We start from the raw sequence: 17336 nt of genomic DNA, 5'->3' as shown, positions 1-17336 counted from the left end.
AGACTGGTGAAAATGACTTTGTCATTGTTGCAATCGGATTGCATTTGCCAGATTGACAAAGCTTTGACACTCAAAAGGAATGAACTGGCAGGGACCTCCAAAACCAGCGCACTGTGGATCAACTACCAGCGCATGGTAGGAATTGCTCGGGCACTTGTTGCAGCTGATCGAATGGGGTCATGGGAGATGCATCTCCGTGCCATCTCAGCTTGCTTGCCGTTATTTGCGGCCGCTGGCCATCCCAATTATCTGAAGTCAGCTCGTCTCTATCTCCAGAAGATGGAGGGATCTCCTCCTACTGTTGCTGTACTATGCTGAGACAACAAACTGCACTGAACTCTATTTCCGCTCGGACAAGGTAAAATCAAATGTCTATAATATCAAGGTCCTTAAGAAGATACTTGGAGAAGCAGCCTGTATTGATCTATTGTTCATTCATGCGTTCACCGGATGCGACTCAACGTCCAGAGTATTTGGGATCGGAAAGAAATCGGGGTTTCAAAGAATCATCAAGAAAGAAAAGGAAATGAAAGACTCTTCGAAAGTGTTCTGCTCACCAAAGCAAAGTCAGGATGCTGTGGAAACCAGTGGCTGCAGGGCAATTAGTCTACTTGCCAGCAATGTGAACCTGGAAATGTTGAGTACCCCAAAGTTTTAAGTTAGAAATGTACAGTATGGGTCCCCAGCACTTAGAAACTGCCGGATGCTAACTTGCATTTTTTTTTTTTTTTTTTTTTTTTTTTTTTTTGTATACAAGATCGAGGCTCGTGAAAGAGCGAACATTAATCACACAGAAAGACAAACCGACACATAAAACATATAACATAGGGAGCGGTAGACAAGATGGGGAGAGAGGGGGAAGGACACAAACACAACATTTGAGAGCAGGGACCGAGAGACATGGAGACATCGAGAGATCTGAGAGAGGGCGAGGGATTTGGGGGGGGGGGGGAAACTGATTTACAGATTACAGAGGCAGTGAGTGGTTTCTTCCTGGCTCTGTACAACGAGAGGGAGTCGGCATCTCTGAACGTCACCAGATATGACATCTACCGAAAGCGCAAACCCCCCCCCCCCAGCACTGAAGACACTGCCTCCTACAGAGCGCAACGCTCTCCTCCATGGACGGCGTGCCCATCTACAGGTGCTGCTTTGGAAAGCAGCAGAGTGCCCTGACCCACCAGCTGTGGACATAACAGAGTTTGGATGGAATAAGAAGGAAGGCGAGAAGGGAGAGGAAGTCATCATGCCCATCCTGGATGCAAGCCCCGTTGCTCCTCCTGCCGTGTTGGAAATGATCAGCTGTAGCTGCAAAGCTGGGTTAAAGCCCTGTTTAACAGCAAAGTGCAGCTGCGTAGCTGCAGGCCTGGCTTGTACCAGCTACTGCTTCTGCAAAGGCTCTGATAGTACATGTTGCAACACACTCACACACTCACAGCAAGAAGAGCAATATGACAAGAATGTAGAGTCAGGAGAAGAAGATGAGACTATGAGGATGAGTTTTATGATGAGGATATGCTTTATAACAGTGCAGAGTAGTAGAAGTGCAAGACGCTCTTTCTTGATGGAAGTTTTATGTTGTGTAACTAGTGCACATATTTTTCAGCTCTGATAATTTTGGGTATACTTGTGTTTTAATTTTGAGGATATTATTTACCCATAGTCATATTATTCTAGTTTGGTATGGTACTTGCCTTTGTTACCTCTAATACCTGTGAACAAAAGTGGAGCAATAGAGCGAAACAGAAATTTCAGTGTCCCAGGCCTATGTTTGATAGGGTTAATGCTATTAATGCTAATTTTGCTAATTGCCCAACATATGCAAGTTAGCATCTGGCAGTTTCTAAGTGCTGGGGACCCATACTGTACATTTCTAACTTAAAACGTTGGGGTACTCAACATTTCCGGGTTCACAAGAGGGCTCTATAGGCTTGGCAAGTAGACTAAATGGTGGCACTGTTCAATGCAAATCAGAAAGACTCCCTGGCATCTATCAGGTACAATATGCTCTGCAAGAAAGTTGCAAGAGCTAAGGCTTTTGTCATGCCTGAAAGACTGCCCCCAACATCCTCAGCATGTAAATTTCACTCCCTGCGGGCGTATTACCAGGTTATGGAGTGGATTGGCCGCAGTGATGAAATGGAGCCGTCCGAATGGGGATGGAGGGTAGAAGGGGGAAAACTCATTCCAGTGATGACAGACAAAAGCCCTGCTCCAGATGTACTTCTTCAGATGATTCGCTGCAACTGTTCAGGAGGGTGCAAAACCCTATGGTGTACCTGCAGAAAGCATGGGCTCGAATGCACCAGTGCATGTGGGCATTGCCAAGATAGCAATTGTGACAATATGACAAATGAACCAGTGACAGAAGAGGATGATGAACAAGATGGCATCTGAGAAGCCGTAATGTTGGATATTACACATTATGACATCGGTAGTGAGTAATACTAGTGTTCCCTTGATTAGGTCACTGATGACGTCATAGATGACGTCGTGACATCATTGCAAATGCGACATTCATTCCAGAAAGTACTGTTATTTGAAAAACATTGGTGAAAATAACATTTGTTCAAACATCAGATTTGCAATTTGAATTTTTTTATGGCTATCTGTCATATTTTTGACGTTTTTCTGCCGGTGGCCATTTTGTTTTTTGACGTCATTTTTGGAGACTTTCCCATGCGCAGAAATTGTCCAACTTTTGATATGTTGTTCTCCACATCAAATACTACAAGAAAATGTCATAAAACGTTTTTTTGCAATTATTTTGGGGTTACGTGGTATATTGACTCTACTAAATGGCCTCGTATTGCAATAGCACACAATGACCCATGTTGAGGGAGGCCGTCATCCTGCAGTGGATTCAATAGGTTGGTTAAGTCAAGTCGTTAATTAAAAAGGCACTGTTCAGGTTTTGACCCTTTTATCTCTGCCATCGTAGGTGGGCGGAGGTTATGTTTCACTCCTGTCTGGTTGTTTGTTTGTTTGTCTGTGTGCAGGATATCTCAAAGTTGTGGGTGGATTCGGCCAAACTTTGGTAGTCAGGTTGTGGGTGCGTGACAAGGACAAATTGATTAGATTTTGGTGAAGATATGGATCCGGATGGTTTTTAGCTCACCTGGAACAAAGTTCAGGGGAGCTTATGTGATGGTGTGTCGTCAGTCAGTCAGTCAGTCCGTCCGTCCGTCTGTCCGTAAACACTTCTCCGAAACCGCTGAAGGGATTGTGACGAAACTTGGCACAAATGATTTGTTGTGTTGACTAAAGTTTGTTCACGCATTTAAAAAATCTGCCCCATTGGGCATCTACTTTGGGGGGGAGAGGGGGGTGGGGTGGGGGAGGTTGCCCCCTAAAATAGATATTTTTTTATTTGTCTGTTTGAAGTCTCATGATTATGTTGGTATGATTCTTCATGCTGCCCTGTCTTCTAGCAAGCATTGAAATTTGTTTAAAACACCTTTAGTCAGTGCAGTATAGTGTTTATTCTACCAGGTGAGTGCCAGGGGTATTGACCCTATGTTTTTCACACGTTTCAATGACTTATTTTGCATAATAATTGCGCAACTATTATGACTCTGCCCCTGAAGGTGGCCGGGACAGGCATTGTTTTCGGGTTGTCCGTCCGTTCAGGCTAATTCTCATTTTTCTCAGCAATCACATGTTGTCCGAGTGAGACAAAACTTTCAGGGTAGGAGCGACGCCCATGCAGAATGTTTTTATGATGATTGTGATGTCATAGGTCATAGGTCATGTGGTATGGCAGCCATCTTGGATTAGTTGCAAATAATTAAATAATTATTTCTTGGCAACCGCTGAATGGAAAAATTTGAAACTTGGCACATTGTCAAGTCCTCCCAATGGGGAACAAAAGCATGATAATGTTGACATCGGTGAAGTCGTATACCAGCCAAAAATGTTTTAATCAAACTCCTTATCCTAAAAATCTGAAATGGCATGCCCATGATCTAAGACCCATTTGTATTGAAATATTAAATTTATGAAATCATAGGTCACATGGTTTGGCAGTCATATTGGATATAACCTAAAACCTTTAAAAAACACTTTCTGCCAAACTACCAAATCGATTGACTCGAAACTTTGGGTGTGTCATTGACTGGGCATGGTGATTAAAAGTGGATCACAAAAACATCATTACTCACATGGTGTGGCAGCCATATTCTATTGAGGGAAAATATTAAATAATTATATCTCTGAAACCGCTTACCCTGTTGATGCGAAATTTTACAAATATCATCTAACAGCACTGTTGCATATAGTTTGAAAATGATGATGTCATAGGTCATGTGTTTTGGCAGCCATCTTGGATAGAAAAATGAACCTTATCCGATCAACATGAAACTTCACAAACGTGATCCCCTACCCATACATTGCAGAGTGATGGCATCTACCCGCTGTGGGACTATGTGGAGGCGTATTGGCGACACAGTTGCATTGTTCTAGTTTATTTCTTATTTCATTTGTGGGGTAATTAATTGTATTGGTGTATTGGTTATAAGGTCATATGTCATGTGGTGTGGCAGCCATATTGGTTTGAAAGCCGATAATTAAAAACAATCCCTTCTCTGAAACCACTTCACGGATCGATGTGAAACCTGACATGTCTGGTAAAAATATGAAACTTGAAGACAGCTGAAGGGATTAAAATCAAACTTGTTTATTTTTAGGGCAGTTAACGAGGGCATCTATCCGTTATGGGACTATGAGGAGGCATATCGGTGACAGTCGCATTGCTCTAGTTTTAATAATGACTTAATTGATTCTTATGCTTGCTTGATTGTTCCTTGCATGTTAGACTGGATGTAAATTTGGACTCTCATAACCAATTGTACACATTTATTTTTCAGCATCAATTGATCATCGGCTTAACCTGCTCTACTTGGCGAACGACGTAGTGCAAAACTGCAAGAGGAAAGATGCAATAGAGTTTCGGGAAGAATTCTCGCAGGCTTTTCTGGAGGCAGCTACTCTTGTCAGGTGATTTAATTGTGATTTATTTATTAGTCGTGTGTGTGTGTGTGTGTGTGTGTGTGTGTGTGTGTGTGTGTGTGTGTGTGTGTGTGTGTGTGTGTGTGTGTGTGTGTGTGTGTGTGTGTGTGTGTGTGTGTGTGTGTGTGTGTGCGTGTGTGTGCGTGTGTGCGCGCGCGTGTTCGTTCTACATGGCCAAAAGTATGTTGACACCCAAACATCACACCCGTATGTACTCATCGAGCATCTCATTCCAAAATCATGGACATTAATATGGACCTGGTCCCCCCTTTGCTTCTATAACAGCCTCCACTCTTATGGGAATGCTTTCCACTAGATGTTGGAACATTGCTGTGGGGATTTGCTTCCATTCAGCCATGAGAGCATTGGTGAGGTTGGGCACTGATGTTGGGCGATTAGGCCTGGCTTGTATTCGGCATTCCAATTCATCCCAAAGGTGTGCGATGGGGTTGAGGTCAGCGCTCTGTGCGGACCAGTCAAGTTCTTCCACACCGATCTCGAGAAACCATTTCTGTGTGGACTTCGCTTTGTGGACGTGGGCATTGTCATGCTGAAACAGGAAAGGAAGGGCTTTCACCAAACTGTTGCCACAACGTTAGAAGCACACAATCGTCTAGAATGTCATTGTATGCTGTAGCGTTATGATTTCCCTTCACTGGAACTAAGGGGCATAGCCCGAACCATGAAAAACAGCCCCATCCCATTATTCCTCCTCCACCAAACTTTACAGTTGGCACTATGCATTCGGGCAGGTAGAGTTCTCCTGGTATCCACCCAGCCCATATTCGTCAGTAGGATTGCCAGATGGTGATGCGTGATTCATCACGCCAGACGCGTTTTCACTGCTCCAGAGTCCAATGGCGGCGAGCTTTACACCACTCCAGCCGACGCTTGGCATTGCGCATGGTGATCTTTGGCTTGTTTGCAGCTGTGGGAGTCTGTCCACCTGTATCAAAATATGACAGACAACACTTGATAGACAAAGGATTATTTATTAATTACGTACGTACGGAGAGAGGAGTTTGACCTCAGGCAAGCAAATCTCTAAATTATACTCAAAACTGCATCCAATGTAGACACAAATTGTTTTACTACAACTAGTGATACGCACGGGTGGGAGGCCAGAAGCAAACGGGCAATGCAGATATGGCGAATGCTAAAGCATGAAACCAATAAATTCCACATTCCTGTAGCACCCTCAGTCGCACGTCAGTCATGGACAGCAAGTTCGTGAAGGACTTCCATGAAAAATGTACCCGTTTGCAAACAAACGGGTATGTTCACGTACAGAAACATCGATCGTGGGTCCGTGGCGAATCTGCATATGGCGATCCGCGAAGTTCACTTTTGGAAAGTAGAAACCAACACGACATGTCGTCATTTACTTGAACTTGATCTCTTTTGTCATTCCAAACAACATAATTCCAATCACAAATTAATCACAAAATAAACTTTTAACAACATTGTTAATGTTTCCTTCATTGTAAACACTACCAAGTCAACAGTTAAAAGGATTTTGAGCCGATAGGTGTTACGGCCTTGGCAAGATCGATGGAGACAGCGATCTGTTCGCGCAAACACCGCCCAAATAGCTATGCGGAATTCTCTCATGTAGAGATTAAACTCACGTCGTTTGAACTTTGGCCGAGGTCATTATTTACTTTTAATGATGTTTATATACGAATCAGAAAGAAGATAATTGGTTTTGGGTCGTCCTTTCCGCATATCTTGTGTGATTGTGAGTTGGAGAGATGACCGTGATGGTGGGGAGGGGGGTTGGCATTCTCTCAAGCAGGGATTCAACCCATGTCCTTAAAAAAGGTCTTTGTCCGAGGTCATCGAGTCCGATCGGTGCAGCCGTTTGTGCGGCATCCGGGAAAATAACGTTATGCGGGAGTCCAAACCTGAAAATGCTGGAGGCCAAAGCTGAAATTGGAAAAACAATATGCTGTATTTTACTCCAGGAGATCCCAGGATTACCCACCGAAAATATTGTTGCGATTGGTTCAGCCGTTTTTGCGGTACCTTCGAACGTACAGACAGACAGACAGACAGACAGACAGACGGACATTTGGTGAATTATAGTAAGATAGGAAGGGAGAAGGCAAGCTGTAGCATGAGATAGGAACAAAAGCTGATGTAACAGACCATTGGCTTCACATTTTTGCACAAGGTCAAACCACAGATAAAACAAGTTTTTGCCAGCTCAGCACAGATAAGCAGTTCTGCCCAGCAACTGTGAAATGGCTCTTAGCCAACTCGATACAAGCAAGCCTTTTTCCTTTGACCCAGCCCAACTTGTTCACATGATACAATTACCCAAGAAGCTCCTGGTCACGACTGTCTCTGATCGGTCCTGAGATGACAATTATCCATTTTTACTCAGTTATAATTATCCATTTACAGCTCCCTCCTTTTTTCATCTCTGACTTTCTGACTACATCCTCCCCCCCTCAATCCCCCTTTGGCCCAGGCTCCCCTTCTCCCCCTGCCAGAATTACGCTTCACCACCCCCGGGATCTCCATCCAGGCCACCCCCAAAACCCTGGAAGCTCTGAGATTGACAAATTTCATGACATGGATTCACTCCTGGTAGATGAGACAGTAGGGCCCCTGCCAAAACAGAGGCATACATCATCAGCACAATACTAATACACTCACATACATATATAAATTTATTTTTTTTGTATATGAGATTGAGGCTCGTGTAACAGCTAAAATCGATCACAAAAAAACATAATAAAGGGAGCGGGAGACAAGATTGGGAGAGAGAGGAAAGCATACAAGCACAACAACAGTAGAGAACAAGGACATCAGGAGATCTGTGGAAGGGGGGGGGGAGGGGCAGGGGAAGTTGGGGGGCGTGGGGGTGGGGTGGGAGAGGTAAAAACAAATGGACACTGCTAGGACTTCCAGATAAGAAGTCAGTATTTAAAAAAAGTGGATCTGGGGTGAATTACGGGGGTAGAAAATATCAAGGTTTTGGATGGGGGAAGATAAGAGATGGCGGTGAATAGCTGTTTTAAAGACCTGGAGGGAGTAGTGGGTTTGAAGATAGTGAGGGAATTTGTTCCAGAGGTGGTAGAAAAGAGGAATGAAAGAGTGAAGGTGAGCAAAGAGTCTTGATTTTGGCAGTTTCACCATAAGAGGGCTGCTGGCAGATCTTGTGCGACCCGAAGGAATAATTGGGGACAGAGCACAGACAGCGCTGGGGGAGCTAAGCCGGAGAGGAGTCGGTAGAAGACGGAAAGACCACCAACCTGCCTGCAGTGAGTGAGTGAAAGGCCCTCAGTCAGCTTCATCATGCGAAATTGCAATGATTGTCCCCGTCGCACCGCGGAGCGAAAGGGGGACTATGGTGCATGCTTGCGTGAGTGCGTAAGCGAAGGACCGAATTCTAATTTGGTGTGGGTGCAACCCACGTCAAAATCCAAGATGGCCGCCGCCATGTATGTCTGACGCCATGTATGTCTGAACCTTGTGAGCGGAATATCTTGAAAAATAAGCGAAGTACCAACTTCTAATCTGGTGTGTGGGCGTATCTAGGCATAAGGAAGAATGCTATAGAAAATTGGGTCGCCACGTCAAAATCCAAGATGGCCGCCGCCATGTATGTCTGAACCTTGTGAGCGGAATATCTTGAAAAATAAGCGAAGTACCAACTTCTAATCTGGTGTGTGGGTGCATCTAGGCATAAGGAAGAACGCTATTGCAAATTGGGTCTCTACGTCAAAATCCAAGATGGCCGCCACCATATATAATGTCTGAACATTGTGAGCGAAATATCTTGAAAAATAAATGAACTACTAACTTCTAATCTGGTGTGTGGGTGTATCTACCCATAAGGGAGAACACTATTGAAAATTGGGTCGCCACGTCAAAATCAAAGATGGCCGCCTTGCGTTTTCCACTTTGTCAACTTGCATCACTTCACCGACGGGGGACCTAGGCGTAACGCTTGTTCTGAAAGCTTTGCTTTCAACAGAGGGAAGCCGTGCTAGGTGTGAGGCAGGAGCACCAGACCAAAGGGGAGAGAAAGTATTCCATTAAGCTGCGGATGAAAGCTTTGTACAGTCATGGCCAAAAATATTGGCACCCTTACATGTTTTTCAAATAACTGTGTGGTTAGACACAATCAGACTGGCACAGTCTCTTGGCCAGCTCGTTTACAAACCAAAATGCAAACAAATAGTTTGCCAACAAAATCATTTGTCACTCAAGGGCAAATTCTGGCACCCTATTGCAGAATTCACTTAAGCTCTCCACCACTCCTGATATTGAGTGGTATCCCACAGCTTTGCTTGAACAAACTAATATAGTATACATAAAACATTGAATTAATTTTCCCCAGGACTCATTCCCCTGCTCAGGAGCCACCATTCTGTTAAAATCATTAAACATGCCCAATGGCAATCCACTCTGCTCGGGATTGTAACATACTGGATTGTAACCTCCAACCCAGTCACAGCCCCAACCGCACCAGGCTGCGAGATCAAAGCACCATCAGTCCTTTCTTCTTGCTCCCACACAAACCAGTGTAAGCCAGCCACCACAACCAAAGAGATGTGACCTTGACCACTCTTCCCCAGGCCAGCATTCTCAAAGCAAACCATTTTGTCTCTTCTTTTCCAGTCATTCACCAACTAAAGTACACTTTTGTCTGTACATATACTTTAACCTTTATACATTAACTACGTCTGTACATATACTTTAACCTGTATACTTTAACCGCGATTATATGAGACTTAACAATAGGACTGCTCCCTGGAGCAGTCATAACTCGCCTCCACACCTCATCCAATCACATATCTCACTCCAGTTATGATTGAGGGACAGATGGCAAACACCGGTGATCGACACGGGCTCTACTGATAGCTATGTTTATATGCGACTCGTCCAGAAGCATGGCTGGCTGATTCTTGGGACAACATGCCGAATTTTCATGGCTTCCCAAGCTCTTTGGCTGCGTACTAAAGGAGAATGCCGACTGAAGCTAGTGATTAATGGCCGAATGTTTCCGGATGTCCATTTAATGGTCTTGCCAACGTTATGTGCCGAAGTATTGCTCGGACACGATTTGCTCCGTCGTCGTGGTCGGTTAGAAATGGAATTTGGTGGTGACAACACTTTCTGTGTGTGCTCTGCCTGGGATGGAAATTGAACCCCTGTCGCTGTTTCCTAATTTGACTCCTGACTGCACCCCGGTTGCCATTAAATCGCTACGCCATTCACGTGCTGACATGCAATTTATTGCTGAGGAGACTAGTCGACTTCTAAAGGAGGGCATAAGCGAACCTAGTCGATCGCCTTGGAGAGCTCAAGTTTTGGTAGTCCGGACCGAAAATCATCACAAACGCTTGGTAATTGACTACTCGCAGACGATTAATCGGTTTACGGAATTGGACGCCTACCCACTCCCGGGATTGGATTCCCTGTTTCGTCAGGTGGCACAGTACTCGGTATACAGCACTTTAGATCTCCGCAGCGCATATCATTAGATTCCAATCGCGGAGGCTGATCGCATCTAAACCGGGTTTGAATCCAGACTGAGGTTGTACCAGTTCACTCGTTTGCCTTTTGGGGTCACAAATGGGGCTTCATTCTTTCAAATGGCCATATATGACATCATTGCTAAGGAACACTCAACAGATGTCTTTGTTTACCTGGACAATCTAATGGTTTGTGGGTACGATCAAGCTCATCATGATGCTAATCTGCAGCACTTCCTCAAGGTTGCACGCAAGTACCGCCTGACTGAACGAGGCTAAATGTCACTATTCCACTCGAACGATAGATCTCCTGGGGTACACCGTGACCCAAGGCACTATCACCCCAGACAAAGAGCGCCTGCGACCCTTGCTCGACATGGCCCCGCCACATGATCGTGCTTCTTTGAAGTGTGCTCGCGCTATTCGCACATTATTCAAAGTGGGTCCAAAATTTTTCTGAGAAGTTTTGTCCTCTTGTAGATTGCAAAGTGTACCCCATGTGTCATGCCGCCAAGGTCGCTTTCCATGGCCTGAAGTCAGACATAGCTGGTGCCACTGTGTCGTCTATCGATGAAAGCAAGCCTTTTGTCCTGGAAAGCGATGCATCGGACTACGCAATAGCTGCCACGCTCTCTCAAGGGGGTGTTACGTGGTCCCCTCGGTGAATACCTGGTCTCAGTGACCCCCGGACCGTGAGAGGAACTTCGCCAGAAAGCGGTACTATATATGCGCTTTCGCCACGCAAGCCATATGAATTTCACCCAAGAGACAACTGACGATCAAGGATATATTTCAATGGTAATGATACCAAACAATTTCAATGACACAACCATCAACAATATTTCAATGACACAACCACGGAGATTTTCCCCGAGCAATCAACAACACATAATCCTCACCAATTCCCAATTCACAATCAATTCCCTATGATTAAGATGGCCATCTTATACATGTGTGCCCCGGTGAGTACTCACGAAACCCTTTTGGTCTCGGTCCCGCACAATGTCTCTGGGCCCCTCTTGACCAAGATGATGGTCGCCGTCACCGCACTCGGGTGGTAGAACGAACCCCGGGTGGACGTTTCTCCACCGGGCAGGTATCGTACCAGGCACCGTGGCGGCAGCCCCTCGTGGCCACGCGCAGCGGATACGGTAGAGCAAGCCAAACCCCACGCCGCTTGCAAGGCGCGTTAGGCCCCAACGTGCGACCCGCACGCGTCTGTTTGGACGGTGCCGCGAACGATTCCAGACGCGGGGTCGATGCACGGCCCCACGTCAACTTGACGTCTCCACCGGGCAGGTACCCGTCCCCGGGAATTCCTCTCGCCTGACAGGTTTCGGAACGCCTCTGTTTTCCGCGCAGCGCAAGGTCGATTCCACCTTTTGTCGTCGCGGGGCGAGGAAGAAGAATCACCGTCCTTTTTTCTCCTCGTGTCTTTTCTTCTTCCGTTTCCGGTCACTTCCGTTTCCGGCCACTGGTTCAGAAGGGCTCCTGACCCTCCAATCACAACAACCCTTACTATACTACACACGGATAAGCAAAGACCTGAATGGTAATCCACATACATTCACATAAATATGTAACACTCCCCCCCTTCAAGAAAGAAAGTTTGAACCCCGCGAAAACTTTCTTTGCCGGCCAATTTGGAGAAACAAACCAGATCACTCAACCCCCCCCACATTATCCGTTCCCCCCGGGCACAGTTATCACTTAAAAATAAAGCAACCAAAATTTCACCACAACCCCTCCAGATTACTCCCTCTGGACTAAGTACCAACAACGACATTGTCCCTGCCACATCAAACTCCATCTCCTGACCCTCTGACTTTGACCGTCCGTATCTTGGGAATGAAGGTTAAGGGGTTGATCAAAGATCCAAAGTTAAGCAACTCGATAGCACTTTTTCCGGGAGGCCAAGCCGAGTATTCCCTACATGGATGCCTTTAGGAACGCGGAGTTCACGGTTAGTCCGTGCAGGAAAGTTCTCTACATGGGCGCCTTGAGGAACGTGGAGTTCACGGTTGGTCCGTGCAGGAAAGTTCACTACATGGACGCCTTTAGGAACGGCGTTCACGGTTAATTCGTGTAGGAATCTTGGCTCGGCGGCTCCGCCGCCTTCAGTGCTTCAACTTCTCAGAACTTCCCTAATAATTAGGGTGGGACCACTGGTCCCTGTAGTCCCATGAATAGCGGTCTCCTTCTCGGCCACCATTTTTCCAATCCTTCCTTCGGGAGCGGCCATAACTCCGGGAGCCTCCATAATAATATTGATTGCGGCCACCACCAAAACTACCGCCCAGTTGTCCTCTCCTGTAGACCTCTCGACGCCTACGAAATGCCTTCCCTACTGTTATGGTCCGACCCTCCAAATCCTTGCCATTCCAATTCTTCTCTGCCTTTCTGGCGTCTTTTGTGCTGGCAAACGTGACAAAGCCGAACCCTCTTGACTGTTGCGTTTCCCAGTCTCTTACCAACCGCACTTCCACCAGCGGCCCATATCTGTTGAAGACAGAGGTCAGAACTTCTTCCTCTGTTTTGAAGTTCAGTCCCCCTACAAATAACTTGGCACTTTTGTCGCCATCCCGAGCTGGTGTGGCGTTATTTTCCCTGCTGGGCTCTTTACCAACCCTCAGGTTACCATAAACTTGACCCCCGGCCAAATCATTTCCGATAACCACAGATACACCCTCTACAGGAAGCGTGGCTTGTACACCGACGGTGACCGGTCCTGACACCAAATCGGACTCCAAATGGATGACATGAAGGGGAGCACTAACACCGCCCCCGATCCCCTGTAAACGAACACTATCCCCCGTTGCCGTCTCCTCGGACCATGGCAAAATGCCTTCAAGCATTAAAGATTGATGTGCCCCTGTGTCCCTCAATATCCTAACCGGTTTCCGGTTAGTCGAGGCTCCATCCCGTGACACAAACCCCTCTGAAATAAATGGTTGGTAACCCTTTTGATGGCGATTTCTCACAATGGCCATTGCGTTTGGAGTCGTAGTAGTCGGACTCCGCTCTGGGTCTTCGCTTTTCATGCGGTAACAACTGGACATCAAGTGTCCAGGTTTCTTGCAAAAAGCGCAAGTAGGCCCGGAGGAAAAACTCGTGGTCTGCCTCGGGCCCCCCGAACTATAAGTTTGTCTTGGGCCCTCATCCCTCCGATTTCGAACCGGTGGCGGTGGGGTATCATAGTTGTCCCCATAATCATCTCGAGGCCGCCGCCATGTATGGTCGTTCTCTGCACCTGCTGTTCCCCACCTCCCCTGCGGAGATCTAGGCGAGGAGTTAGGTTCGTGGACCCCTATTCGGTGGGTTAAGGCATAATCATCTGCCATGGTGGCTGCGTCCCACAACTTCGGTACTTTCTTTTCCTGCAGGTACACTTTGATGTCCTCGTGGACACACTGCTGGAATTCCTCCACCAGGATCAAGTCCCGCAATGTTTCGAAGTCTTTCCCGACTCCTTTTGACTCACACCACCGATCAAACATGTTTTCTTTCACTCTGGCAAACTCCACATGGGTCTCACTCTCCCTCTTCCTGGCATTCCTGAATTTTTGCCTGTAAGCTTCCGGAACCAACTCATAGGCTTTGAGGATGTGCTTCTTCAGTACCTCATAATCTGCACATTGGTCCATTGGTAGCGCCGCATAAATTTCCTGAGCTTTCCCCACCAGCACACTTTGCACGAGTATGGTCCATGCCTCCTCCGGCCAGTTTAATTGTCGAGCCACTTTCTCAAAGTGTGGAAAAAATTTCGCGACTTCTTTTTCACTGAACGGTGGAACCAGCCTCACATGTCTGCCCACATCCCAGGTTTTCTGGTTAGGTGTCGACCCCGTCAGCAAGGGTGGTGCCTCTCCCCGTTCTCTCATTAACTCCAGCTCCTTGAATTTGATTTCTTGCTGAAGCTCCATGTCACGTTCCTTTAATTCCCTTTCCGCTTTTCTCTCCTCTGCTTCGAGGTCCCTTGCAGCTCTCCTCTCCTCTGCTTTTTTGTCTTCTAACCTTTCCTGGAGTTCTCGTTCCACTCTCCTTTCCTCTGCTTGTTTCTCTTCTCTCCTCTCTTCTGCTTTCCTTTCTTCTTCTGCTCTTTCCTTTTCTGCTTTCCTTTCTTCTTCTGCTCTTTCCTTTTCTGCTTTCCTTTCTTCTTCTGCTCTTTCCTTTTCTGCTTTCCTTTCTTCTTCTTTAATCCGTTCCTGGCTCCGTAATTGCAACTCCAGTTTCCGGAGCTCAACGTCTTCTGGTTCTTCGGGTAGCCACTCCCAGGCTAACTCGTCCCATGTTCCTAATCCCACCATAGATTGTATCACCGTGGCCTGCAACTCTGCCTTCCTCAAATTAGTTCGGACCTCCAAGTTAAAATGTTTGGCCAATTTCAAGAGGTCCGACTTTAGCAACGCTCGGAACTGTGCCTCACTCGGTGTTACCCCAAAGTTCTGTGCCACAAACGCCATGGTGCCTATCGTTAACACCTGTTAACCTTCACCCAAGATTTTACCCCAATTTCTCAAAAAAAAATTTTTCCAATTAATAATTAATTAATAAATTTTAATTAATAAAAATTATTATTTTATTATTTTATACAATTTTAAATCCCGGACGTAGACCCAATTGCGAAACCGCAAATCGTAATTTGGACGAGCCCCCAATTCTGTTACGTGGTCCCCTCGGTGAATACCTGGTCTCAGTGACCCCCGGACCGTGAGAGGAACTTCGCCAGAAAGCGGTACTATATATGCGCTTTCGCCACGCAAGCCATATGAATTTCACCCAAGAGACAACTGACGATCAAGGATATATTTCAATGGTAATGATACCAAACAATTTCAATGACACAACCATCAACAATATTTCAATGACACAACCACGGAGATTTTCCCCGAGCAATCAACAACACATAATCCTCACCAATTCCCAATTCACAATCAATTCCCTATGATTAAGATGGCCATCTTATACATGTGTGCCCCGGTGAGTACTCACGAAACCCTTTTGGTCTCGGTCCCGCACAATGTCTCTGGGCCCCTCTTGACCAAGATGATGGTCGCCGTCACCGCACTCGGGCGGTAGAACGAACCCCGGGTGGACGTTTCTCCACCGGGCAGGTATCGTACCAGGCACCGTGGCGGCAGCCCCTCGTGGCCACGCGCAGCGGATACGGTAGAGCAAGCCAAACCCCACGCCGCTTGCAAGGCGCGTTAGGCCCCAACGTGCGACCCGCACGCGTCTGTTTGGACGGTGCCGCGAACGATTCCAGACGCGGGGTCGATGCACGGCCCCACGTCAACTTGACGTCTCCACCGGGCAGGTACCCGTCCCCGGGAATTCCTCTCGCCTGACAGGTTTCGGAACGCCTCTGTTTTCCGCGCAGCGCAAGGTCGATTCCACCTTTTGTCGTCGCGGGGCGAGGAAGAAGAATCACCGTCCTTTTTTCTCCTCGTGTCTTTTCTTCTTCCGTTTCCGGTCACTTCCGTTTCCGGCCACTGGTTCAGAAGGGCTCCTGACCCTCCAATCACAACAACCCTTACTATACTACACACGGATAAGCAAAGACCTGAATGGTAATCCACATACATTCACATAAATATGTAACAGGGGGCAACCTTTGGCCTTCTTTTCAAGGACTCTCTTCTCCACAGAGAAACGACACTCGTCTGTTGAAAAGGAAGCATATGCCATAGTTGAGTCTATTAGGCGTTGGAGGCCATATTTGCTTGGCAGACGTTTTGAGGTCATTACTGATCAGCAGAGTGTCGCTTTCATGTGCGACACGCGCCATGCCCAGCGCATTAAGAACGAGAAAATCACTCGATGGAGGATAGAATTAGCAGATTATTGCTACACCATCAGGTATCGCCCAGGGCGGGGTCATCTCGCAGCGGATGCATTATCACGACCAGCGGTGTGTGCAAGTCTCACTTCCTTTGCGGATCTGCGTGTTCTTCATGAAACATTGTGCCATCCTGGTGTGACGCCTTTAGCTCATCATGTGCACAGTCGCAATTTGCCCTACTCTATTGAGGACATTTGTCAGCTATGTCGCACTTGTTCCGTTTGTGCTGAACCCAAACCTCGCTTCTACAACCCCCGGATGGGTATGCTGATCCAGGCTACTCGGCCGTGGGAGATTGGCAATGGACCTCAAAGGGCCGCTACCGGCTTCGTGTCTACCTGCTAGCCCTAGCCTACCGGCTTCGGGTAGCTCTCGCTATCTTCTCACGATAGTTGACGAGTTCTCCAGATTCCCTTTTGCTTTCCCGTTCAGCGATATGTCCGCTGTGACGGTTATCCGGTGTCTGCAGATTTTGTTTTCCATGTTCGGGAATCCGGCCTACGTGCACACCGATCGAGGTGCTGTGTTTCTGTCCCAGGATGTGAGAACCTTTTTGCTCCAGCGAAACATAGCTTCTAGATATACTACTCCGTACAGGCCACAGGCAAATCGTCAGGTGGAAAGATTTAATGGCATTACATGTGTAGAAGAATTTTGTGTGATGACTCACAGGACTCCAATGACCGGACACAGGTTTACAAAAGGTCTGGTTTATTAACTGGTTATTCACTTCATTCCATTTACCAAATAATACCGCATAATATAATGGATCAGGTTAACTCTTTTCCAATGTCCTTCTCGTTCGGCCGATGTTCCTCCGCCATTCCCGTCGGGCAGAGGTTCTGATGATGGGCGCTCGTTCGCTCCGTCGAGCAGGAGTTATCGTGGCAAGTCCTCCTCGACTCCACGTTTGCTCTCGTTTATATTGGACAAACTGGAGTTAATCCCCTGTCCGCTGAAGGTTAATCCTTTCTCCGCTAATGCCCCGAGGTCATGCA

At 46.9% G+C, this 17336-nt stretch overlaps 1 protein-coding gene across 3 annotated transcripts in view; it reads left to right on the top strand.

Annotated features, from left to right (window-relative positions):
• The window catches only part of RPRD2 (regulation of nuclear pre-mRNA domain containing 2), a 196737-nt gene that overhangs the window by 26176 nt on the left and 153225 nt on the right, over positions 1-17336 (top strand). For all 3 annotated transcript variants that reach the window (XM_078771718.1, XM_068107064.2, XM_068107063.2), the window contains exon 2: positions 4866-4995. In XM_078771718.1, the coding sequence (XP_078627844.1) occupies positions 4866-4995 (130 nt within the window). The remainder of the gene's footprint in view (positions 1-4865; positions 4996-17336) is intronic.

This window comes from Myxine glutinosa, chromosome 2 (assembly GCF_964187855.1).
Source record: "Myxine glutinosa chromosome 2, kmMyxGlut1.1, whole genome shotgun sequence".
NCBI lineage: Eukaryota > Metazoa > Chordata > Myxini > Myxiniformes > Myxinidae > Myxine > Myxine glutinosa.
This window is presented reverse-complemented; position numbering and strand designations above follow the sequence as displayed.